The sequence below is a fragment of the Cyrtonyx montezumae genome, unplaced genomic scaffold (assembly GCF_038088225.1).
Source record: "Cyrtonyx montezumae isolate F1298 unplaced genomic scaffold, pur_monq_1.0 scaffold_7, whole genome shotgun sequence".
Lineage (NCBI taxonomy): Eukaryota > Metazoa > Chordata > Aves > Galliformes > Odontophoridae > Cyrtonyx > Cyrtonyx montezumae.
Genome location: NW_027072078.1, coordinates 29618541 through 29643442, shown reverse-complemented (window position 1 = coordinate 29643442; position 24902 = coordinate 29618541). Strand labels below are relative to the sequence as shown.

Here is a 24902-nt window from a genome sequence, read left to right as displayed (position 1 = left end):
GACTCTCCCTGCTGTGGTAAATGCAGACTTACCATTGAGCAAAGCACTAGACCAGAAAATCTTATAATAACAAATACCAAAACCCTCCCCATCTATAAAAGTTTAGAGGCAAAATAAAATGCAATATGCCACGTGGACTGTACAGCAGTGGGAGTTCAGCAAATCTGTATTTACAGCCAAGAATTGCACTACAACAAAAACTACGTGTTCTGCATTCCTTAGTGCACACATCCACATCTTTGTTTGCGATGCCATTCTCTGATATGTCCTTCGGAATTAAAATCCTGCCTGAAGAACCTCAGGCTGAGCTAGGAAAGACCAAAATCTCTGCTTTGCCCTCACATTCAGCACCAGGTAGAAGCACACGCTGCCGTTACACGCAGGGTTTTCCAGTTGCACAGATATGCACAGCAATGTGGGAAATACGTGATATAAACACAAAATGAACTGCTGTGTCCGCTCAGAGCCATCCCGAATCCTCCTCCTCCAGCTCTACCAGGGGATTAAAACTATTGCAAAGTGCACTTCTGTTGACTGAAGCAAATGCTGAGATATGCTAACAGTAAGAATGTTCACACTAGATGTGTTTTTCTTTTCATACAAAATGTTTGCCTGCCGTTAAAGGGCCCTGTTACTCTGGTTTTGGAAAGCTACTCTAAGGTACAAAGGACTTTACCACTGCTGTGGCCAGTTCCTGGCATCCTGGCTCCCAGCATTCCCACACAGCCTTTGTGGCTGCCCAGCAGCCTCCCAGGGTTGGGGTCCTGTGCTCACAGCAGCCCTGCCCATGGAGTGTTACAGTGTAACACCATCAGGAGTGCTGAGCCAGGAAACCGATGGGAAAAGGCTAAAATTCACTGCTTTCACACTGAAACTTAATCATTTTCTGTTCTCTCACTTTGAAAACGTATCCAAGATTAAAATGCAGTTCCCTTGAGTGGTCTTTGGACCTCAAGAGATGCATGAGTACACAAGTAATAAGCTCTGGCGCAAGAAAAATCAGTGCCAACCACATCTACCCAAGAACGGGAAAATATGTTTCTACGCTTGCAATGGTTACTTGGTGATGGTCATCTTTATGAAAAAAACAAACAAACAAAAAAAAAAACATGCCAATTTTGAGTTTTTTCTAAAACAGAAAGACACATTCCAGTTTCAAATGTGCCAAATACAACTGCTTTCAAAACATGCTGTGGGTTGGTTTCTCACTGACCTCAGCAAACTGTTTCCTGCCTACAAATGGTGCTGCCAAGCGTGCCACCTTCTGCTGAGAAGAACCAAAGTTACCTCTACAAAAAGAAAGTGGTGTCAAAGATTTAATGTGCTGCTTCAAAGGAACTTTGAATTCAAACTCTGCAATTTTCTCAATTTATAACCAGTGTGCCCGTTAAAAAAAAACAGAAAAGGAAGCCTAAAAAAGCACCAAAACCCTCCTCCCTTCCCCAAGAGAAAAACAACCAAAGCACCCACAAGATCAATCAATACTTTTTTCTTAGCAGATTTTTGTCTGCTCTCACTCTTCAGAAAAAAATTCTCTTTAAAAATCTAGCTAGTTATGAAGACATTTTACATTTCTACCATACAATAATTATAGTTAGCTTAGTTTAACCTTTCTATGTCATTCAGCAACACTTTAACTACTGGAAGGCGCAGCAAACTGAGGCTCTAACGATAATATTGCTCCAAAGATGCTGAGTACTTTTTGCTTCACACAGTATTTCTAGTAGACAGACTACAACGGAAGCATGGGCAAACTCCAAGGACTGCTTTCTAAATGGGACCAATAAACTGACAAGTCCATTCCTAAGGAGGCAGAATGACTTTGCAGTTTTTCCACACTGAAGAAGGCCCCAGCCCAGGCTGGCTGTTGGCTCACACACCGCCTCCCCGCTCACTCGCAGTACTTTCTGTTCAGACTGCTCTGGTGCAGCAGCTGTGATGCAGACACTACCTTGTATACAAAGTTTAAAACAAACAGAAAGAACTGGGCCCAGATAACCGGGTTAAAGAATGTAGAGCTATCTTGTGAGTCTAATTCTTGTAAAGTAAACCCCTTTGTAGCCATTCAAGACAAAGCAGTACCCAAACAGTGCATCTATAATAAATTTTAGTCCTCCCTCCCCCACCCCCACCCCCCAAGCACACTTTTTTCAATTTTCTACTGGAATGATGCTGAGATCTTTTTGCTAATCACAACCGGGGATGCTCAAACTCATTACAAAATAGAAAACACTTCACCCAAACAGCAAAAAAAAAAAAAAAAAAGTTTGATGGGCCTGGGAGTTTTCTACAAACTATTTTGTGTGCAGTCATCTTCAAATCACTGGAGGACATGAAACTCATTTCTCTTCGCAAACAGGTGAAGCAATTTGAAGAGTTGCACTGCAAATGTTCTTATAGGAAAAAAGATCAGTTAGCTGTTTGCTATCAATCCCTCCTCTCAGTAGGTAATTCTGCCCAGCAATAACAGCTCTGCCTGCAGCAAAAAACCTGGACAGAAGTGCAGGAATTAATAAGTAGCTCCTCTCAAAACTACTTACATGTTGTCCTCTACTCAAAAGAAGCCCTGCTGCTGCTATAGGCAGTCTTTACAAAGCGCAACCTGTCCCTTAATGTAGTCCCTGCATGGGCAGATTCTTCTGTGGGTTGGGTGGGATCCAGCACAGCTGAACAGTAAGAGGTCACCTTGGAAAACACAGTGCTTCCTTCTTCCGTCGAAAGAGGGGACCAGAATATCATTTGCAGACTCGACGGTGAGACATTCGATGTTATGCCTAAAAAGAAAAGCACGCCATCAGAAGGGAAGTGGAGTTCACAGGACTACATCCTAAGTTAAGTAAGATCAGAGATGCAGGTTTTCAGGCACTAATTTCTTTTTGCTTGTGCAGGTTCTCTCTGCAGAGGGCAGCATAGTCTTTTCAGCATTACTTTGTGTCCTAAAGATTAACGAGAAAAGATAAAAGGAAAAAATGCTTTTGATTTTTCCTCAGATCTGCTATTTTAATATACCACGGATTTCTAGTAAGATAGAACCAAAGAATCTGAAGTCAGGAGAGATTTTCATGGACTTCAGCACCAAATCTCTGCCAGGCAAACCTCACCACACCAGACATCCCAGAGCTGCCCAATGTGAGGCTGAGGCACCGGCACCGTGCTGCAGAAGAAAGGAAAACTCAAGCTGCCATTTTCTGACCACAAAGCTTAAAAGTATGAAGGTAGCAAGTCCAGCAGAGTCTTTTTTCTGCTTATTCTGGAAACAGTGGTAACTTCAGAAGTAGAATTTAACAGATTTCTTTGTCCAGAGAAACAATTTTTGCCTTGATAGCTAAAAAAAACAAGGACCCTGACAGAAGTTTTCACGTGTGAACTGCTTCTGTACTCCACTGGAAATTACAACTTTTCAAGTAAAATATAAAAATAAAATCTGTCTGCAAAGAATACAGAAAAAGGTGAAGATAGAAAACCTGTAAGGCAGATTCCCTAGCAAACATTTTGGAGCCTGGCTTTTGAGTGCTTTGTTGTCAGTCTGAAAGGAACACAGACATGTTCCCAAAGAGATGGCACCTGAAAGCAGCAATAATTTCCTTAATGCATAGCTGGTGAGAACTATAAAGTGGCACTAATACTTCTAAATGAATGAGAGATTGCAGATCTTTATCTAGGACACTACTGACAAAAGGTTTGCAGAGATGGTAACTGTGAATTGTTAAGAATGTATGTTTTTCAGTATTGATGTTAACGGTGATCAAAGAGGGAGCTCGATAAATGAAAGAAAAGCATTACCAGGCACTGCAGTGTAGAGAGTTTTAGTTACTGCAACAAAACACATTTAATTTTTGAACCATTCCCTCCAAAACACCACCAGCCATGGCTGGGATTAGTGCAAGGCACTGTGCCAGTTCACTAGCCCTCAGCAAGACACAGCAGAAGCAACACAGAACTGTGCACCTGCTCAGCCAAGGCTGCAGCATGCCCAAGTTATACAAGCCCACCCAAGCACAATCATAGTCCTGGCATCTGTGGTACTGCAGAGTAAGCATTTGCTCACTGCAGGAAACCCCATACCAAAGGGCAGAGCAGAGTGCAGAACGTGCACGTACGAGGTGGAGGAAGGAAGGAAAAGATGTAAATTTTTGTCTTGCTGATTGCCTCTGTGCTGTATTCCTCATTGCAAAAACACATGCTGCACAGAGCAGTGCTGTGGGCACAGCAGTGACTCCTACCATCCACTGCTGGGAAGGATGGACTGCTGACCTCATGCATTGCTGCTGCCAAAACACACAGTGTCTCTTCTCCCCACCTTCCCTGCTCACAGAATCCGTGCACTAAGCACAATACGTGGCAAAAACCAGAGCTACAGAAAGAGACAAATAATATATTTGTGCTTTTAGGTACTCACTTAAGCAGAGCTTTGTCCTTGTTAAGATGCTGGAAGAAGGAAGGCTCGCAGATGAGCTGGCTTTCCTGACAAACTTGTTTACAGGATTTTCCAGGTTCAGCAATTTTCACTTGAAGGGCACTTAGCGGGGGCCACATCACTTGCCCGTGACAGAAATCCTGCAGTGACAGACACAATTTTATGGTGGTGAATCCAGTCTCTCGTTAGCAGTTTTCTCCATTAATAAAGTGATTATTATTCCAAACACTCGTTTAGAGCTCACTGTGGTTGTACCAGAAGTATGGGCGAATTACCACCTTTGCTGGTTGAAATGGGTTGGTATCACTATTCCCAAAGCAGTTTCTTTCCCACCTGTGACTAATCACCAGTAACTAGCTCTCTCTCTGCCTCCACACACCCAGCCTGTTTTGGCTGTTCCACCAGCTCCATGCTAGCAGAACTATTTTGGTAGCAGCACAAACTTCAGGAGGAAGTTGCAGGGGCCAGCTACCCTGCGGGTGAGAAGTGTCTCCGTGCCAGGTAGCGAGCCATCTGGGCAGGAACAGGGGAAATCACAGCAATGCTGAGGAAGTGAACTCAAAAGACTGATGGTTTCTGTAAGGCAACCAGGGTTCAGAGTCTGTTTGTTCTCCTCGACTGAGCTGTGCCAGTCAGAGCACTCTGTGACAATGAAACCGGCCCTGATATGCGCAGCCAAGTGTCAAGTGCAGCATGAGAGGGAAGGAAGACATGGTATCCAAACACACCTGCTACCCAAGAGAAAGTAAAGTTTTTACAGTGTTGACATTATAAATAAAAAAAGGTAGAGATAAAAGCTGGCTTTATATAATGTTGCATTATATTCTGCCATTACTTCAGTGTTTGGTTACTCTTATCAGATGGGCAGAAAGTTTGGGCCCACTCCATCACCATCACAGTTTGCTTTCTCCCAGCGAAGCAAATATTTGTACAAACAGGTCCCAGACTGTGACCCAGGGCTTAGAAAGACACAACTACTTGCAATTTTAAAGAAATGAAGCTGCCAAATAATAACCAATTCTAATTATCTTTTTTTCCCCTCCTTTGTATAGATTTCCTCTGCTGAAGCAGGAAGCTTTTGTACCCCCAGCTTTAACCATAAATTTAATATCCTAAATAATTTGTCAAACATCTGATAGTACATAGCAGAAGATCACAGCTAGACCTTATCTGTCCATGTTTTATGACTCTCATTCTGATAAGCAATTTCATATGATCACTGTGAATGAACTGCCAGCTCGTGCAGCTGCTTTATCTGATATCATTTTGGTGAACCGAAGTAGTGAGAAACACGTGCACAGAGAGCCATCTAAGTGCGTCACAGGAACAAAAATGCTTCAGGCATAAACTGAGAAAAAAAAAATTCAGAGAGCAGAAGTGATTTTTCATGAAGTCCCAATGTAAGTGATTTCTTTTAATACTCATACATTTTCATTAATAGGTTGCATTAATTTATTTGGTTTAGCACACTCTATAACCCAAAAAGAATAAACTTTCATATTTGATAGAAGTAATTTTAGAGGGTATTTTTGGCAGAACAGTTCTACATAAAACAAGTTAACAATGGATGGCTGAAGGTATTTTTAATGAGGTTGTTTCATAAAGGTTGCTTTGTTATTTGGACTCAGATGCTCTGCTTATTCTGAACTTTCATAAATAAACACTTGATGCAGGAGGGAATTTATGTAGGTTACAATACTGTAAATATTGGATTGGATTCATAGCTTGTGAGGGCAGAAGGCAAAGTTACTCAAAGACAAGGAAATCTCCTGTGAGTCTTCACCATTTGCTGGAAGCTTCAGCTTTTAGTATGTCTCAGTGAAAATATTTCCCCAAATCTAGGCCAACACTAGCCTCCATTTCTGGTCCACAGCCTGGTGGGAAGGCTTCCTCAGCACTGCTGCCTTTAAGCACATCTCAGGGCATCGCCCTCACAGGCACAGAGCTGTGCTGGCACTGGCTGGCTTTCCTGCCAAGTGGGCAACCGAAGTTTGGTAACTTCAGCCCGGTCTATCTTGTCACACAGTCCCACACACATGAAGGTAAAATGCTATGTAAAACCAAAGGTTAAAGTTCAGCACATGTTCTACCTACAGCCATAACTTCAAGGTGAGGTGGACTTAGCCCATGTAACAAGCTGCTGCTGGCAAAGGAGGTTCCTCTGGCTGAATGTCTCACCCTTGGTGCTCAGCTGGGTCAGGTCAGTTTGCTCACCCAGTACAGAACAACCACAGTATTTACTGCAGGTTCCCAAGTACTCCTCAGTTGGAATGCTCTTCTGAAAGTCAGCCCTTCTTGGCACATCCACTTGCTCCAAGTTTGCAACAAGGAGCCCTGCAGCTGCTCTGGGAGCTGCTGCAGTTCCCTGGCTGATGGCAGTGCCGATCTGAGCAGCCCAACCTTTGGCTTTGCATGCCATGCTGCCCTAGCAGAGCTGACACAGCCATCTGTGGAGCCTTGGAGCCAATAGGACCAAGGGACCTGCTGAGCTGCTGGCTGGGCCAGGAAGAAGGAAGAGCCTGGAATGAAAGCCGAATCAATCTGGCTAAATGTGGCATTGCTAAGCATGCAATTACTCTCAGCAGCTCTCACCCCAGACCCTAAAGGCCTTCAGTTCAGCTGCTGCATCTGAAGATGCAGGCAATTCATTTATGCCTGTTGTGAGAATACTGTCCTCCCTCCTGACCCTGACCCCTAAGGGCAATTACAGACAACTCAGAAATCCTCCAGTTTCACTGTCCCATGGGTGATATATGCATGGCTGTATGTGTGCTTAATGCACCTTGCAACCTGTGAAATAAAACAGCTTTGTGCATTGAAGGCCAGGCTGAATGGGACCCTGAGCAACCTCATCTAGTGACTATTCTATGATATCCATTCCTGTTCGGAGCTTCTGCTTTCTCAGTTCTACCAGTGTCCAAGTGCAGACTCTTTAAAACAGGGTCTTTGCCTTTATTTATGCTTCATCTGACACGTCAGGCACAGTGCTAAGCAAATGCAGGTAATAAGGACACAGCATCCTGATGGCTGTGAAGCAGTAACAGCTTTCCACAATTCATCAAGCAATAAACAATGCAATAATGCTGTACTTATTTCTGAGGAGGTGTGGTAAAGGCAAGGGCTTAACCCTGGGGGAGGTGTAGAGGGCAAAGAAACATCTTAGCATCTTTGGGGCAATCTCTAAATTGACTCTTTCTTCTTTATACTGAGCTCTGCTTCTTCCTTATTGACAAAACCTCTCATTTCCAGCTAACTTAGAAGAATCAAAAGAAGCAGAGACTTTTACACACTATGACGTTAACGCAGAAGCAAAAAGCATTTGTTGACAGGAAGTTGGACAGAGCTATGTTATTTTAACTAAACTTTTGATCTGAAGCCATGTTATTCTTTATTACTGCAGTATATTTTAGAAATACAGGTACAGGAGCCCATCCGGTGCTTCTGAAAGACATTCCAGAAGTTGACTGGCTTAACAGGGATATAGGTCATTCTTATCACTCTCCTACAGCAGCCAGAACAAAAGGCAAGAGTTTGGCCTTTGCAGCAGCTCTGGCATTGGGCAGAAGCCCAAGCAGAAATCCTGCTTCTAGAAATCAGGACCCTATGTCATTCTGTCCAGTTTATTATTCCAACTCAATACCTTTTGCTGATCTCACTCAGCATGCAATAATGCAGGAGGACCAAAAGTTTTAAGTTATTGGTTCCCAAACCACTTAAATCTTACCAGCTGAAACTAAATGGTTGAAATCCCTTCCAAGAGGCTTTAACCTGAGGGAAGTTCTACTGCAAAAGTATCTCTGCATTTAAGTGATACTTTGTGATCCAAAGGTTTCTTGTGTGTGTACACACCAACAATGCCAGCTGTAAAAGAAGTCACATTTATACTGAAAAATTATTTTACTTTTCTACTTCAATAAGTCATTAGAAGGAGGAAGGCTCTTCACACAGATATCTGTATATAAGAACATTCATAGAACAATTAAGAAACTCCTCTAGCTCCTGAAATACAAACAAGTATATCTATTTTTGTAAAGATACATGGTAAATCAGGCATTCATGGATGAATCAGAAAAGCAGAGTGGATATTCTGGTAGTCAGCACTTTGTCTTAACTGCTCGACAGCCTCTGCACACACAGAAACTCCCACTGGTACAGCTTCTGGTAGGAGCTTCACAAGCTGGTGCACAGCTATCGATGTCTGCACACAGGTGAACCCCAAGGGAACCTCATCTGAGCAACTGTCTGCCAAGAGCTGCACGCTATTTCCACTTCAACAACAGTAGGAGGCTTTGGAATCGAGAGGGTCCCCCCTTCCCAACGTAAACCAGAAGATTCACCCACAATAAAAGCTCATACCTGTCTTTCAATAAATGCATTCATCCGCTGAAGCATTCCCTCACAGGTAAATTCATAGGGCAAATAAGGGTCAATCTGTTGAAACACAGTGTGATAAGGTTAGATGTGTTTTTGTTCAAATGAGCGTTGTGGTGCACTGTGGTAGCTGCTTGTATTCTAAATACCATATTGTAGCTTAAGGAGCAAAAATAAAAGCAAATACACTCATTAACAAATCACAATTTGACTAAGTCATCAGTAGTTTAAGTAACAAGATACAAAGGTATCTTAAGATACAAAGCTAGCCTGAGACCCTTCTGGATGCTAGTTTCAGTCCTGGAATTGAAAAGAAAAACAAAGCATTGCGTCAAAAAAGAATGTGATACTTTCAAAAACATCCTCAATTTTTTTCCCCTTTATTTTGTTCATAAAGCGCTCTCATTAGCATGCCACTCCATAAGTGTTCAGGCATTCCAGTGGCAGTTATGCTAAGGGGACTGAATCAGTCAAAAGAGTTAAGCTTGCACTGGGCAGCTTGTGATGCTCTATGAAGGAATCCTCAGTGCACATACAACACAGACACAGCTTTATGATTTACATCAAGTTTGTGCAGAAATGCAGATTTCTTCTCATATTTGTTTTATTCAGGTAAAATCCTGACTAACCCAGTACTACATCATGATTAGCAGATGCAGCAGGGATAGAATGACAACATTTGCCCCCAGTAATCTACAAAACGCAGCACCCTAATTAGACTAACATTATGAAGCAGTCTATCATATTCCATGATACCCTCTCAAGTGCTGACTTCAAATTGAGAAGACATTTCTCACCTTTTGATTCAAAATTGATTTCACAGCCTTCTCCACTTCAGAAAGATCACTGATGTCTACAGTCCAGACGTGGGGCTTCCCGATGTAAACTTCTGCATAGGGATGCTGAGATGTTAGCTGAAAGGGAGAAATGGCATTTCCAAAAATGACAATGTTAGGATAGCTTTCCCTGTCACTCTCTCCACCAGATTTATAATAAAATATACTAGAAGAATGCAGGAATTCAGCTAGAACTGAACAGTCAGTTTCATTCCTTCGGAGCTATCCTTCAGATTCTCCATGTTTAAATTCAGAGAGCAAATTGAGTTGGAAAACTGAAAATCTGATAACAATACAGCTCATGAGCAACATGTGTGCACTTTCACTTGTGGCTTCGCTCCTCACAACATCTAACATTACAGAATAGCTGCTGATTGCATTAACTCCTCTTTGCATGACCCAGCCTGCCCTCTGTGCTGGGCACAGCTCCTTCACAGAGCAGTGCCAGCTGTCTCAGCTCACCACTGCTGCCAGGCCTGGTTGGACATTGTGTGACTGCCTGCCAGAGCTGGCACCCTTGCCCTGTCTTCAAATTTCAAACAGTTCCAAGCTTCTATGAGCAGAAGTGTATAAAGGACCATTTCTATAACTCAGGATGAACTGTGACTGCTGCTACTACAAGCATCATCTGACCTCAAGGAGAGTGTTAACTGCTATTTTGCTCAACCCTTGGCCAGAAAACAATTTCAGTAAATACTCTGGTAAATAACTGAGAAAAGTGAGCCCAGAGACGGCTTGTTAGATTCAGCATTAGCAGGATGGCAGTGCAAGAGAATTCTGTGACAGCTTTCACCATCCTTGCTCTCTTTCTCACCCTAACACAAGGAACTAACCAGGGCTGCTCAGCTGCCTGAGTTCCCAGGACACTTATGTCTGAACTTTACACTGCAGAAGCTACATTTCTATTGCTTTCAGTTCCAACAAATAAAAATCCTCCATTAAAACTACGAGCATAGACAGCCCTTGAAATTCCACAAAGCCTCAACAATCAGGCAATAGACCACTCTTCCCCTACCATCTCAGCTAGCCAGACAGCAACGTTACAGCCAGACCAGACTGGAAGATGAACAACTGTGCTTCCCAGCCCAGGAACTGTGAGTATTGAGAATAACCAGCAATGCTTTATTACTGCAGCAGACATTCTGCACCCTTACTCACGAAACATTAAGACTATTTCTAATACTGAAATGCTTTAATTAGCTGAGGCTTGATATTTTAGATACTCAGGAGATACTCCATCTGGCTATAATTAAGGCTTATTAGAATTCTTCTAAGTAGATTTAAAATTAATTTCTGATTTGAAGTCCTTTTTTCTCCTTAAAAGCAGATAATTATTTCTGTGGGGAAAGAAACCACACCCTTCAAAACACATTTCAACTAGATACTAGATTTAGCATGCAGTGGGTTTTGTTTGTTTATTTGGTTGTTTTGTGTTTTTTTTTTTGTTTTTTTTTTTGCAAGGCAGAGAAATGGAGAAGAGCCCTTGGTACAAATACTGGTACCAAACAAGCTATTGGAAAGTGAATTTCTCTTTTTTTTCCCCCCTTCCCGTCTCTCTTGCCTGGTAGAATGGAAAGTGGAAGCAGGTAACTGCCCACCCCCAACCTGCTGCAAACAAACTACTTAGAACATGTGAGAAATAGCAACTTGTAGTGGTTACTGTACTAAACAGAAACTTTATTTTAAATCGGACTGTGGATAATCAATTCATTTTCAGAATTACAGAATTAAGTGCTTGTTGCTAATACCTGTAAAAACTGGGGACTGAAGATCTTTCCCAAACCCAAGGAATCAGCACCAAGGTAAGTGGATCTAAATGCAGTTGTGGAAACCATTTACAGCAGAGGTTACTCTTAGGATAGATCAACTCAGCACATGAATGGAGAAATATTTGTGAAGAATGTTCACTATATTGTTTTGTACTGCAGCTGTCAGTAGGGATTATTTTTCTGTGCAGGTCAACTGCACAGTATTTCTGTTACAGCTGACAGATGTCAGCAGGATTTAGCAGAGCACTAAAACTCCTACTAGAGATAGGTGGGTCACAATGGCTTAGCAGGCCTGAGTGGTTTTAGTGTCTGGGCACAGAACAACTGGAAGATAAGAGACACAGGTGAGCAACTCAGAGAAGGAAAGCTCTGAGATGTGCCAAGCTGAGGTTGAACTGGGCTTCTTTTCTTTATTGCTGTCTCCTTGGGTAGCAATGCAAACGGTGGGAAGGGCTGAGGTTAGACTCAGTGTTCTGCAACTGCTGAATGTATGGTGAACTGAAAGGTACCTACAGCCTCATCACACAGAATTATCAGCAACGTATGTTCATGGTTGTAAATAGGAAACTGCCCTTTGCTCATCAGCTCGCTGGCACAGTACACAGCTTATAAAGCCCAAATACAATGTCAGTTAGGAGACACTGCTGCGCAAGCTTCTCATTGCCTGAGCATTACCATTGAGCTCTCCCTTCAGGTAAGTATGTAAAGGAAATACCTACACACATCTGTGAAGGAGTTATGGACACAAGTAAAAGACTTGATACAGAAAAAGCTCTGTGACTACTAAATGCGTGCTGGCATTGTAGGCTTGTGCCATTGTGGGCTGGCTGAGCCTCATTCTTCTCTTAATAAAGGCTGAACACCCTGGTTATTCTGAAAGCTTGAGGTTTACTTTTCCACTTCTCTCAAATAGTCAGTTCTCCAAATTCATTCTGTGTTCAACTGCAAATATTGTGTGTTGTTAGCAGAGCTCAACAGTGCCTTGAGTAGATTTTTTTCTGGAGAAGAAGATAAACTTAAAACAACACAACAATTCTCCCAAGTGCTATTCTAATAATTAAGACACCTATTTAGTTCCTGTGAAGTACACAGTAATATGTTTCTTCCACCAAATAAAAATGCTTTCAAATAACACATCACGGATGACCCGTTCCAGGTCAGAACATCAGGTGCACAAATGGAGCTTTAGTCTATGGTCTGTGAATAATCAGCAGAATGTACAGACACAGAAGTAAAAACAGTGTGAGAAAATTCCACTATGCTTTAAAAATAAGGACTGCTAATCCCACTGCTGGCTAACAAAAATGACAGCTATATACTTCTTGCAATAAACTGTGAACATGCACACAACTTTTCTTATGTTACTAAAAAGTCTACAATCATTTCCAATAAAGAACCTATCCATGTTAACAAAGCTTACCTCTCGGAGTGTCGGCTTGCCTTTGAAAAATTCTGTGTTTTTGCTACTTTTTGGTGGATTAAATCTTAAGTTCAGGAAAGCACATCCATTAGCAATAGCCTCTAAAGGAGCAGGGCCTTCATAGGGAAATCCAAGACCAACAAACAGCTGAAAAGCAGAAAAGGTCTGTGTTAATGTTTGTTCTTTATGGAAATTGAAAGCTAAGGCCTAACACAAAATAAATAATAACACGCTCAAAAAGTACAAGCCTACAAAAAACATTAAGAAGAAAATGTGGTTCAGCAGCTCACTCCCTCACACCCAAGCAGTAACGGAATGTCCTGTCAAACACATTTGACAACAATCTTCTGTAATGAACTAAGATGGCTTTTCATGTAGCTGAGGGAACAACAGACCCTTTCATTTTTTTTGGGGGGTGGGGGAGGGGAATCATTTGGTGATTTGATTGGTGTTCAAATGAAACTTCTGGGCTGTCTTGCAGGTAAAGTTTTATTGCAGTAACCGCACTGAACAGCCACAGTACTGTTTTCCCCGTCTCCCACATCAGCTAACTTGCTGCTTTTGCCAGTATGAACATGCTCCTGGCAAGCCGATTAAGTCTAATTAAAACGGTAGATGGCAGCAAACATCAACTGAAGACACTAACTAGTCAGTAGAGGTTTGCATAGGATTAAGTGGATTCAACGCCCCAAGGTACAGTGCAGGAGGTAAACTGCATCACAGAGCTACTCCTATTGTCAGCTCCACCACAAAGCTGTTCTTATTGTCAGCTGAGATTACAGGTGTTCTGGAAAAGGCAACAGTTTTCCTCAGCGTCAAGAAATTTAGGATTCTGTCAGAGTTGCACAGCATTTATTTGTATCTTGATCCCTTTCCTGGCCTTGCATAATTCCTGAACTAAATAATTTTATTTGAAAGTGTAATGACATAATGAAAAGCTCTGATGATAACAGCAATTTCCCAGCAACACTTGACAAATTTCTATACATATATATGTGTTTATATAGTTACTCTTTTTTCAACACAAAAGGGAATCTTCCTAATTGTTAGAATTCCTGTATCAGAATTGTGACCAGAACCACGTATTCAAAGAATTCCAATGGTCGTATTCAAATGGTAGTTTTCTGCAACGTGGAAATGAATGCCAGTAACAGAAGACTCAAAACTGAAGGCCCATCCTAGGAGCTAACCTTACATCAATGCACAGACCTGTAGTGCAGTGCACAGGCACTGCAGCATCAGCCCTCTCTGACCCAACACAACCGTATCTTTTTAGGTTGGCCGTCCAAAAACTTAACCTCCTCACCTTATTTGAGAATGTACAATTTTCACAGCGTGGAGCTGAATGTTGGTTCTTCTGTTTTCAATTTTCAGGTTAAAAAAAAGTCATCCACTGGCAAAAAGCTTCTCAGCTATCTTACTAAGAAATCTTACAGGAAATGCTCCAGTAGCTGATAAAAAGAAGATCTGAACGACTACCTCCACCAAAGCTAGATTATGTAAATTTGGGTTTTATATGTGGCATATATTACCTTACAGTTAAAAAAAAGGAAAAAGAAAACAGACCAAATTTCACCTTCACCTCCAAAGAGGTTTAATTTAAAGGAAAGAAATCTTTTGAAAATAATAAATCAGACGTGGAATGGTTTCATACAATCCGCATGTGGGATGCTTGTTGTTTTTGTTTAAACTACTCCTTAGCTTAGGCAAAAAACCAGCTGAGAACCAGCAATTAAAACCATCTGAAGCATCAATTCTCCGATGATCCTGTGTTTGCCTGTTATGTGGAGAATGCAGGTTTGTTTGTTCCATTTTTCACTTTTTTAATAAGCTGCTGCTGTGCACTGTTGAACAGTTTTGTGTCTGACTGGTCCGTTTACTTAGGAGGAAAGCTCCATGGGGAAAGAAACATGTTTTTATGTTTTGACAGCACAGAGCACACTGTCAACATTTAATCTATAATAAATAGCCTACCACCTGTTTCACATCAATTTTCAAGCCTTACTTCTAGGCATACCACACCTTTGAAGAAATAGAGGAAGAGGTTTCCTTATGGCTAGAACAGTGGCTTGCTCTGTGCTGCCTGCTGGCCCTGTGTCTCACAGCTGCCTGCAGCCCCCAGCTCCTTTCAGCCCCCCTAATTCTTCTAGCACTCTCCATCACACCACCTTCATTAGCTCAGCTGAGATCCACAAACTGAATCTACTCCCTGCTGCTGGAAACTGGCCTTATCAAAGTTCCTTGGTTAGTATGGGATAAAGACTGTGTGGAAGAGATGGCTCTCACCCACAAAGCAGAGATTTAGGACAGACTGTTTCTGCAGATCTGTGACATAAAAGAACACTGCTGCCTCCACACAGCGCTCCTGACCACAGCTCTACACAGCACTGCTCTCTTCTCAGATGCTGGGTCTGTGCAGACCTGGCTCCTTCACCCTGTGGCTGCAGCTCTGCAATGAAAAGCTTCACATTCAAACAGGTTGGCAGTGTAACTATGGGCACACATCACTCAGGAAGGCTGGCCCTGATCTTGACTTGTTAGCTGGAGCAAAACTGCTGTGCAAAGTAGAATTCCCTTATCTGTCACTGGTAAGTAAGTGACTGTAAGCATCTCATTCTGTATGTGAGCATTTTTCCCAACTTCAAAATGTTTTTGAAAGCCACACCGTGATTATTCACACAGTGCTTTAAGTGGGTACAAGCCACAGTAGGCGGTGTATGCTTACACCATATGTAACAAGATGATTGCCAGGAGGAGTTTACAATATAAAAATACTTCTATAGGAGATAACAGCAAAATAAATACAGATGTAAAATGTTTATTAGTATCAGCTTGCTTTCTTGTTTTTTTTGTAAATCACTTCCTTGTTTGCAAGGTCTGGTACCCACATGCACCTGCAACTCTGCACAAATTAGTGTCAGGGATTCAGATCCACAATCTTACTCGCACAATTTAAATACACAGGTGATGTGACCTTTTAGAAGGATTACTTTGGTTTTATCATAAGGGAGGCTCCTCAGGAACATTTTCCACCTTCGCAGTGAAATAAACCCCTACTACAGAACTTCAGGCTCTTGAGCTGGCTAGTGAGCATCACAGCAGCCAAAATACCACTTTTCTGATTGTAACATCAGCATTTCTGTCATGGTGCAGTAGCTAAATGGAGAACTCCCTGGCATGAAATCTGACATGACAAGTACTTTGCAAGTCTTCCATGAAAAGCAACATTAAAATTACGTGCTCTTTGAATTCCGTGACTTTCGGTTAACACTAAGCAATTTACACCAACATACTGGACCTTTATAAAATGAGTACTTGAACAAATAATCTAAATTATAGCCCTAAGCATAAAATAAGGAGTATTTTAACTGTATAGTCCTGAAAAGCTTTATATTTAAGAGAAATATTTCATATTCCTGAGACTAAGTGCTGCAGTTCCACAAACAGGTGTGTTTATCTTTTTCTCTCCCCTTCCTAGCACCAGTGCACTTCACCTCATTGACTCTGCTGGGCTGGCAGATTATTGTTGCTTTTGTGTGCCTCCCTACTGGACTATTTTGCATGTTCTCTACTGAACTGTGGGAAGAGAAGTGCAGCAAAAACTGTTGTTAACTATCCTAATACATTTTCCTCATTAATATAAAATGCCTTCTGTAAAAGTCCTTCCTTTTGTGACTGAAATATCTTCACAACAGATTCAGTACTCAAATGTCTGTTCAGCTGGTTTTTGAGGAGTCTTAAAGTGGAAAGTATATTGCTTCATAAATGGCAGTATCAGAAAGGTTAAAGTTCATTTTTCTATTTATGCTTATCCAACATTGCAAGAGGTGTTTCTCAAGCTCCCTTAAAAAGCTATAGATCCTACCACTTGCATTAATCACCATTCCAAAAGCATCAACTACTGCTTAGTAGAAGAGTTTGGATTCCTTCATAAATTTTCAAGGATGGGAAATATAAAGTTGCGTCTGAAACTTTCTCAGGAGGAGGAGGAGTGTTTCTCAAAATCTCAGTGCAGGTTCTTCAAAGGACAGTCTGGTGCCAGCCCAGCTGGGAGCAGGGAGGTTGCCATGGGGGCTGCACCTTCCCTCTGTTGCTCAGAGGTGATGAGTGGCTCCACATCTGCTCCTCAGGAATTGCTGCATCTGTACAGCTTGTCATGCACTACACAGCTGACCAAGCCATGTTGGATGTCAAGCAGCAAGCCCTGCTTGAAAAGTACACTTCTGCTGAAATGCACTGCTTTGTGATGTACTCCAGGAGAAAATGGCAGCTGCATGCTTCTGAGAATAATTGTGACCAGCTACAAACAAAAGCTGAGACTGAGCTGTTACCTATGGGAATTTTCTGTCTAAGGGCAAAATAAAACAGTGGAAAGTAAGCTGACAGGTGTGGGTACTTTCAGTTGGGTGATTTGTTGAAGTATTATTTATCACTGACTTTCTAAAACTAGATTATTTGTGAACTGACCTGACAAAAATGTGCTAACACAACATCGAAATCAAATATGATGGAAGAATCTTTGCCCTTGAATCTTGAAGCATATGTTTAGAAAGAAAAATCAGAAAGTTTCTGGAAGCCTAAAGGGAAAGTTTGTTGCTTAGAGACAGTGAATAGCAGGCTAGATGGCTCAAGTGAGTTCTGCATGCACAGATGTTACCACCAGTGAGGTACAGCTCCTATTGTTCAAGGATTTTTAGCACACTGATTGTTCAAGTGACAAAAAACCTCAACTAAATTCATTATGGGATTTGGCCACGTTGCCTAACAATTAAAGTGATTATGATTAAGAAGTGTCCGTGGACATCACTGTATGCACACTCAGAGGAAGCTATGCAGGGCACAATGCTCCCTTTCAAGTCAGCTTGATGTCTGTGAAAACCCCACACTGACGTTAGCAATTCAGTGCCAAGAACTATTGATATCAACATGATGAATTCACAAACGTAGCAGATGGCCAATGGAGACAGGTGAATGGTGTTTTTTACTGAGCTATGTTAAACTGTTGTCTCAAAGGCGATCAAATTCAGAAACTGTGAACGTACAGGCAACAAGAAGACTTAGATCAAGTGTGTAGAGTAACACTAAGAGGCAACCATATGCTAAAGCAGAAAAGCCATGGACCCTATAAGCCACTAAACATCAGATAGAAAAATAAAATAAAATCCCAAACAACAAAAATCAAACAGCACCAAATGAAAAAGTACAATTCAATCACATGTTAAATCTCCATTTCCAATTTCAGTATCAGGATGCTGTTTTTTTTATCCTGAGCTAGACATATTGGAACAAGAATTGTACAGGAATAATAACCAAAATTAATGGTGCAGTAAGATATATTTCACTTCATTATCAGAACTACATAGCAGTCTGACAATAAAACAAAATAAGTATTAGGAGAATTGGATGGACTCCTAACTGCTTATTAACAGGACAAAGGTTTGATAGCCTGGTTACAGCTTTTAATTTTTCTGAACCGTAGCAGTGTGTTTCTCTGTGCCATCTGATAAAAATATAACCACTATCTAGAGAGCTATCAGTTAATAACAAAAATCGTATTTTTTAGTATAATACATCTAAGACAGCTGACAAATAATTAGAGAAGAAGACTTTTCTCAAATATAACCAGAATTATGAACTGTTGGTTTTTTTAAATTAACTATAAGGATACCAGTAATTCTGTAGGAAACTCATCACTTTAGCTTACTTTTCCACTGAATAGAATGTATTTTTTCACAAGAAGTGACTGTTTGTGTTTGGGGTTATTACAATGTCAAAATTCCACCCACATCACTACTGTGGTTAACACAGTGATTTCATACTCCACAAGGCTGAAAGCTGTGTAATCTCAGTATTATCTGTGATGAACATAAATGTTGACTTATTAATCTGCAACATTATGTGTATCTGTATGTATCAGGTACATACACCCAGTGGTTGCCTTTAAAAAGTCATAATTTGCCAACAGCTGTCATGCAGAGATGTCAAATTACCATCATTTCCTCCAGCATTCAAAAAGGAGATCTCTACTGTTGTGTGGGAAGACTGGAAAATGCTTTTACTTCCCTTTTCTAATAGATTCTTCTGTGGAAATGCACAGTGAGAAACCACCACAGCAGTGGTTCTATACATTTCACTAATTTTAAACACACAAGCCCATTTATTTCACCAACTGAAAGTTAAACATTCTATTTAAATCTAATATACCAAAGCATCTTAGTGTTGTAAAATGTTCCACAAGGATATGGGAATGGCACTGAAAATCCAACAAAGCATTCCAATTTCAGGGACAAAAGTTTATTTATTCAAATGTATACACTGTCCTTTCTCTTGACCTCCCTTTGACTATGGAGCCACAGGCAAAGCATACCACAAAAAGCACACTATTCTGTTCTGCATAACTGGAGCAGAGGGAAGGAAACGAATGCAGAATGAGGGGCTTGCCTTTCTTCTTTTCTTTCCTACAGAGTGGGGTCACTTCAGGTTAAAGTCATTGGTAGGGCCAAGCAAGCATTCCTATTGTACAGCTTTCATATAATACTTTCACATTATGGATCTAAAACAAAGTATTCTCCCAGCTGATAATATCCTTGAGCTGAATACAACATAGAGGAAAATGAAACACGAATTTGCCATGTTTTTCAAGCTCTTTCTTAAATGTCTCCCCTAGATTGTAGGCAGCAGTCCCAATTTTCTAGTAATAGCTGTCAATCCAAAAAACACAGGCATGATCACAAATGTGTTATTAGCATATGGAAGAAAATTAAATCTCTTTTCCACCTCATCATTTATATTTTCAGTACTTTAAAATTAGCTTGTAGGAGGTGAAATGCATGTACTTCAGACACTGCCTCCCTTTACCTATTTTTGCTGTCTCTCCTTGTCAAACTTACCTTGGTTTCTCTCAGTAGAAACTGCAGATCCCTCCCACTGAGTATACCATGGTTTTTTACATAGCCAGGAATATAAATAGTGCTTGTCCCATGAACAGTTCCATGGACTTCCATATAGGTGTGAATGACATCCAGATAAGCCTTCTTGTCCTGTAATACCAAAAATAAAATATTTTCAGACCTTCCACATTTCAAGCACAGATTAAGATCAGACACCAAGATGACAGAAAGGAAAGGCTTTCTCATTCTCACATTTTCTTGCATGATTTCTTATATGGTCATTCTTATATTTTCTCTAACCGACTGCTGTAATATTCAATCTTTCATTAAATTTTTAGTATTCTTTTTTACTAGTTAAAAAATATGCAGCTTATATATTTGTAATTTTTGTAAAAATAAATAAATATCAAGGTTATATTAAATTCTAACTGGATAAAACATAGGTCACCAGATAGCTGTATACTCAGCACTGGCTAAATAGTGCTCGTTTTCAAACTGTAAAAACAAAAAAAACCAATAACAATCCCAAAGCAACAAAAACTAAAAATGACCTCACTGTGAAACATCAGATTGTCACTCTGATTTTGTTTGAGACATAACAATGTAATTGCACTCCTTTGAATCTCACACTGTAAGCTACACTCCTGCCAAATCTATATGCACTCTTATATAAATACATAGTATCTGAGTCCCATGACATACCTGCAAATATTCCAGTTACCTGAAGATTAAAAAGCATTTTGGAAAACACCCAAAGTAAATGGATTTATACTGCTACATTAAACAAAATAAAAAGCCCACAAGAAAACAGTATACCATCCTAATTTGCAAACAAGAATGACTTTCAATTTTCAATGCCAGATGCTTTTTTAGTTTTAAAGACTACCAGCATTCCAAAAGCAATTAGCTAAAGACTATTTACAGCCAGTGTGCAGTAGAGATCAGAGACTTCCCCTCAATATTTGCACGTAGTCTTAGTAGTAACTCTAAGATCAGGCAATGAGTTTCTTAACTTCTTGGCAGCAAGAGAGTGTTTAAGAACTCTGCTTCAAACCACTACTTTTGTCACGTAAATTCTGTACACTGTTCTTCCACAGCCCTATGCAATAGCTGGCCAACAATTTTACCAAAGCTCAGTCAGAGGGCAAGTTGATTGGGAAAAACGTGTCTTTTTAAATCTTAGAGAAGCAATAATGCATCAGGCCTGGATGAATGAACATCGTTACTTCCAAGAACTTCTTTCCTAAATGAACTGTTGATATACACTCAAATGCATAGGTTATTTAACGTCACATAATGACTGGCTTCTGGCTTTCGCTACCTCTGCTGATAAGACTGTATTTGATGAAGTGGACTGCCTGTCTCATTACTGAATCACTCTGTTCTGGTAGGTCTGCCAAGGTTGCACCACTCAATGTCCTGTGTTAAGCATTATGTAAAATAAGCAACAAGTGGCAACAAAGGGCTGCTGTTATAGTTAACTAATACAAACTGTTTTTAAAAAATAAGCTTTTTTCCTTCTACTTCAAATCTGAAGAGATGTTATTCCCATTATTTGTAAAATAAAGCAACATAATTAGAAACTAGAGAAGCTTATCTGTTTTGTTAAAAGAAAATCAATTCCAAAACTTTCCATTCTCTTACATATCAAGCCTTGGCTATTTCTGGAGTCAGAGAAGATAAATCTTCGATCTGAACTGCCTTTGCTGCCACCTTATTCTTACCCATCATCTCATTTTCAAAAATGAACATAAAACGGACCGATACAATTACCCCATTTTTACATCCTGCTTGCATACAATGCCAATAAAAATCCAGAGGGTTTCTGAGAAATCTGTGATGTCCATTCTTTGATACACATAATGATCATTTAATTTATCCCAAAAAATATTTTCCAAACCACCTGTTAACAACAAAGTGAATATTCCTACTGTATATATGTGCTATCTACATACCACCAATTGCTTGCTACAAAATGAGGAAGGCAGGGTTAAAGAAGGGCAGCATACCAACGCAGGATGAAAAGAGTATGCTACCTTGCTGTATTTACAGTTGCACTTATTGGGAAGTAAGGAAGGTCTTAAATGACAAAAACGTTTTAGCACTTAAAACAATGAATTAGAAAATAAGAAAGCGTAAGTACAGCATTCAGAAATGCAAGGACTGCAATGAAATAAATAAATGTGATTTGCAAACAAACAAAAAAGAGTATTCCTTTCATTGTTAAACCATTTCCTAAGTTTGCTTGCTTGAATGTGGATTTAAATTTTCTTTCATCTTAAAAGTAAAAGCAAACTCCTGATTTTTACTTACGTAAAGGTAATTCAAAGAGAATCAAAGAAATGCAAAGTGATCATGACCATGGGCTGCTAACTAGGAAAGCAAAATCAAACTTCTCTTCAGAGTCTGGGTCAAACTGCGTTATTAATTGCATTCACTGTTCACAGTGCAAAACTTAGCATGAAAGTTAAGTGTAAAACTTAGCATGAATAATTATCACATCAAAAGAAGGCAAACTATTTCTCCTCAGAATCAAAATGGAAGAGTAGTGGTAATTGTCATCCAAGCCCTTTCTGAAACAAGTTTTTAGCAGCTCAAATAAACTTGCCATTCAAGAAAGGCATATTTGTTGATCATTGAGTGAAGAACTGTTATTACTGTACGCCAATTATTCCCACCTACTGTTAAAGGCATTCTAAGACCTTTCTCATCAAAGAAATCAAATGACAACTGTCTGATAAGTCTTTCCATAAGAGAATGCTGACAGCAAGACACAGCCCGAAGTGCTGAAATTTTACATTTGGTGGATGAAAATGTAGAAGTGTAAGTGTGACAGAAGTACAGAGTAGAAAAATGATGCATGAAGAACTAAACTCTGCTTTTTTCTTGTCATGATAGATAAAGGACTTCCAAATATCACTTTGTCAGCATGAAGTTTTCACACTTTTTTGTAATTTAAACCACCTGAGTAACCTCACAGAACATTGGAAATTCAGCAAGGAAAAAACTAACCACCACATGCACAGAGCTGCAGGCTCACTGCTTACACAAATCTTAAGATTCAGAGAATGAGATGAAGGGATTGAAAGTTTGAACTGTAGAACAGATGATATAACCATTCCCATCTTCAACCAATTAAAAACAACAGAACATAATAATTTTTATATAACTTGAGAAATGTAATTCAGAAAAGTGAGAATTAATAAAACGGATCTTTGTGTATTTCCTAAGTGCATACTGTTAATTCTCATGGTTCAAACACCAGAGTGCTTATTTGCTAAAATGTCAAGTCCAAGGTCAGCCAAAGCCCAGGGGTCTGTTCAGTGCATAATTGAGCCTGAGGCAAGCATAAGACGCTTAAGAAGCTTCAAAAAATCTCTCTTTTTGCATAGGATCAAGATTAGACCATATTTAGAAGATAGGTCTTAAGAGATCTCAAAAACTGGTCAAAAGATGTTTTGTCAGCAGACAAATAATCAGATAATACCCTGAACTGAAAAAAGCTGGAAGGAGAGAGAACATGCAAAGGAAGTATTATATAACCCTGCTACACTTCTATGCTCCCTGAACGTCTGTTTATGAACCCCTTGTCATGCACTGACCTCATTTACCTGTACAAAACATACATTGGCATGTACATAGACAGTATATTTTATATATATATATATATATATATCTGCACAAGGAATGAATAAATGACCTTAGTAAAGACTGCTATTTATCTTCTCATTTCTTCCATTTAACCCATAAAAACTTTCTGAAACTTCATAATAATTTTTTTCAGTGTGGTTCAATGTTTACTAATGCCTAACAAAGAAATTTCCTGTCCTTTAAATGGGAGTTTCCAGAACTAACAATGTGAAGTACTTGTGCACCATAAGCACTGAAGCAGGAAATAACTGGGGTACAAAAGACATGACTACAGGAAGAATAAGTTGTCGTGCTAGTTTTGTGGTAACCAGATATTATTAGATGATGATGATGTTAACTGGTATTGTAACACCTGACTAGTTCATATTGCAGACGCAGGGTCCTGCAAAAAGTAAAGCTAATCACTGACCTCTTTGAAAGATATAAATTTATGGAATTTTTTTTCCTTCAAGTGGATGTTGAAAAGCAATGTTTGTAATAAATCTTGAAGAAAAAGCCTTCAAAAATGTATACACACGTACCTACTTACTGCACCTATAAGTGTGCACTTACGAGTTTTACCCTTTTTTATTTTTATTTTTTTAAATCTCTACTTCCTGAAGCAGGTGGTGAATTTCAGAAGTGCCTGGTTTATTTCAGCTTGCTATGTGGCATAAAGGATGGTGCTCCTGGTGCCTTGTGACAGCAGCAAAGGCAAGTTTTAATTGATAGATAAGCTCAGAGTGCTGCTGCAAATTTGAAGGACAAGAAAAGAACACAATGAGAAGTTTGTGAGTGCACCGACCAGGTGAGAGAGAAAAGGAGAGAAGGCTCTTTTCTCCTTTCCCTTATGTTTCCTCTCACTTCAAAACAGAAATGAAATGATCATCCAAAGCATGTTGCTAAATCTGAAGCACAAAACACAATCAGAGGGAAGCAAAATGCAATGCTGCCAGCAGCAAACACTGATCTCTACTCGCAATAGAAATATTCCCAGAAGTGGTTATTCCTCTCTGACTTTGTCCCATCTTATTCTTCCCACTTCATCCAACATGGAACATGTAACATGGAATGATTAAGGGGGAATCTTAAGAGTAGCCATAGGTTATCACACGTGTACTTTCCTAATAAAAATTAGCTTAAGTGTAAACACCTCCCACGTAAAATTCTTCAAGACTTGCCATGCAGACAGTACACATTTAACAAGTGCACATCTTGTCAAGGTGCATTGCAACAAACATATTAAAAATATTTTTATGTTGAAAGATTAATTTAAGTAACTTCAATATATTCCAATACAATGTTTTGCTAAATCAATCATACAATTGTTAAGTTACATTTTGATGAGTATTTTCTGATTCAGGTCAGATTTGTCCTTCTCTCATGGTGCCCTGCAGAATTTAAAATGAATTTTGACTCCTTCTATGACTGAGGGCAGAGGTATTGGAACAGTATGATGGGAAGCTGCAGGAAGAACAAAAAAAATAAACCTACAGGAGCTAAGATGATGTGAAAGGCTTCAAGCATTCCCTTTTAATTGAAATGCTCTGTAATTAAAAGGAGAGCATT

At 39.9% G+C, this 24902-nt stretch overlaps 1 protein-coding gene across 2 annotated transcripts in view; it reads right to left on the bottom strand.

Annotated features, from left to right (window-relative positions):
• Window positions 1–1356: 1356 nt before the first annotated feature.
• Window positions 1357–24902, bottom strand: part of MGAT5 (alpha-1,6-mannosylglycoprotein 6-beta-N-acetylglucosaminyltransferase) — a 108520-nt gene continuing 84974 nt past the window's right edge. For both annotated transcript variants that reach the window (XM_065750334.1, XM_065750335.1), the window contains 6 exons: window positions 19704–19853; window positions 12814–12960; window positions 9586–9702; window positions 8774–8848; window positions 4400–4557; window positions 1357–2774 (listed from right to left, as the gene is read on the bottom strand). In XM_065750334.1, coding sequence (XP_065606406.1) covers window positions 2576–2774; window positions 4400–4557; window positions 8774–8848; window positions 9586–9702; window positions 12814–12960; window positions 19704–19853 — 846 coding nt within the window. In that variant the 3' untranslated portion in view covers window positions 1357–2575. The remainder of the gene's footprint in view (window positions 2775–4399; window positions 4558–8773; window positions 8849–9585; window positions 9703–12813; window positions 12961–19703; window positions 19854–24902) is intronic.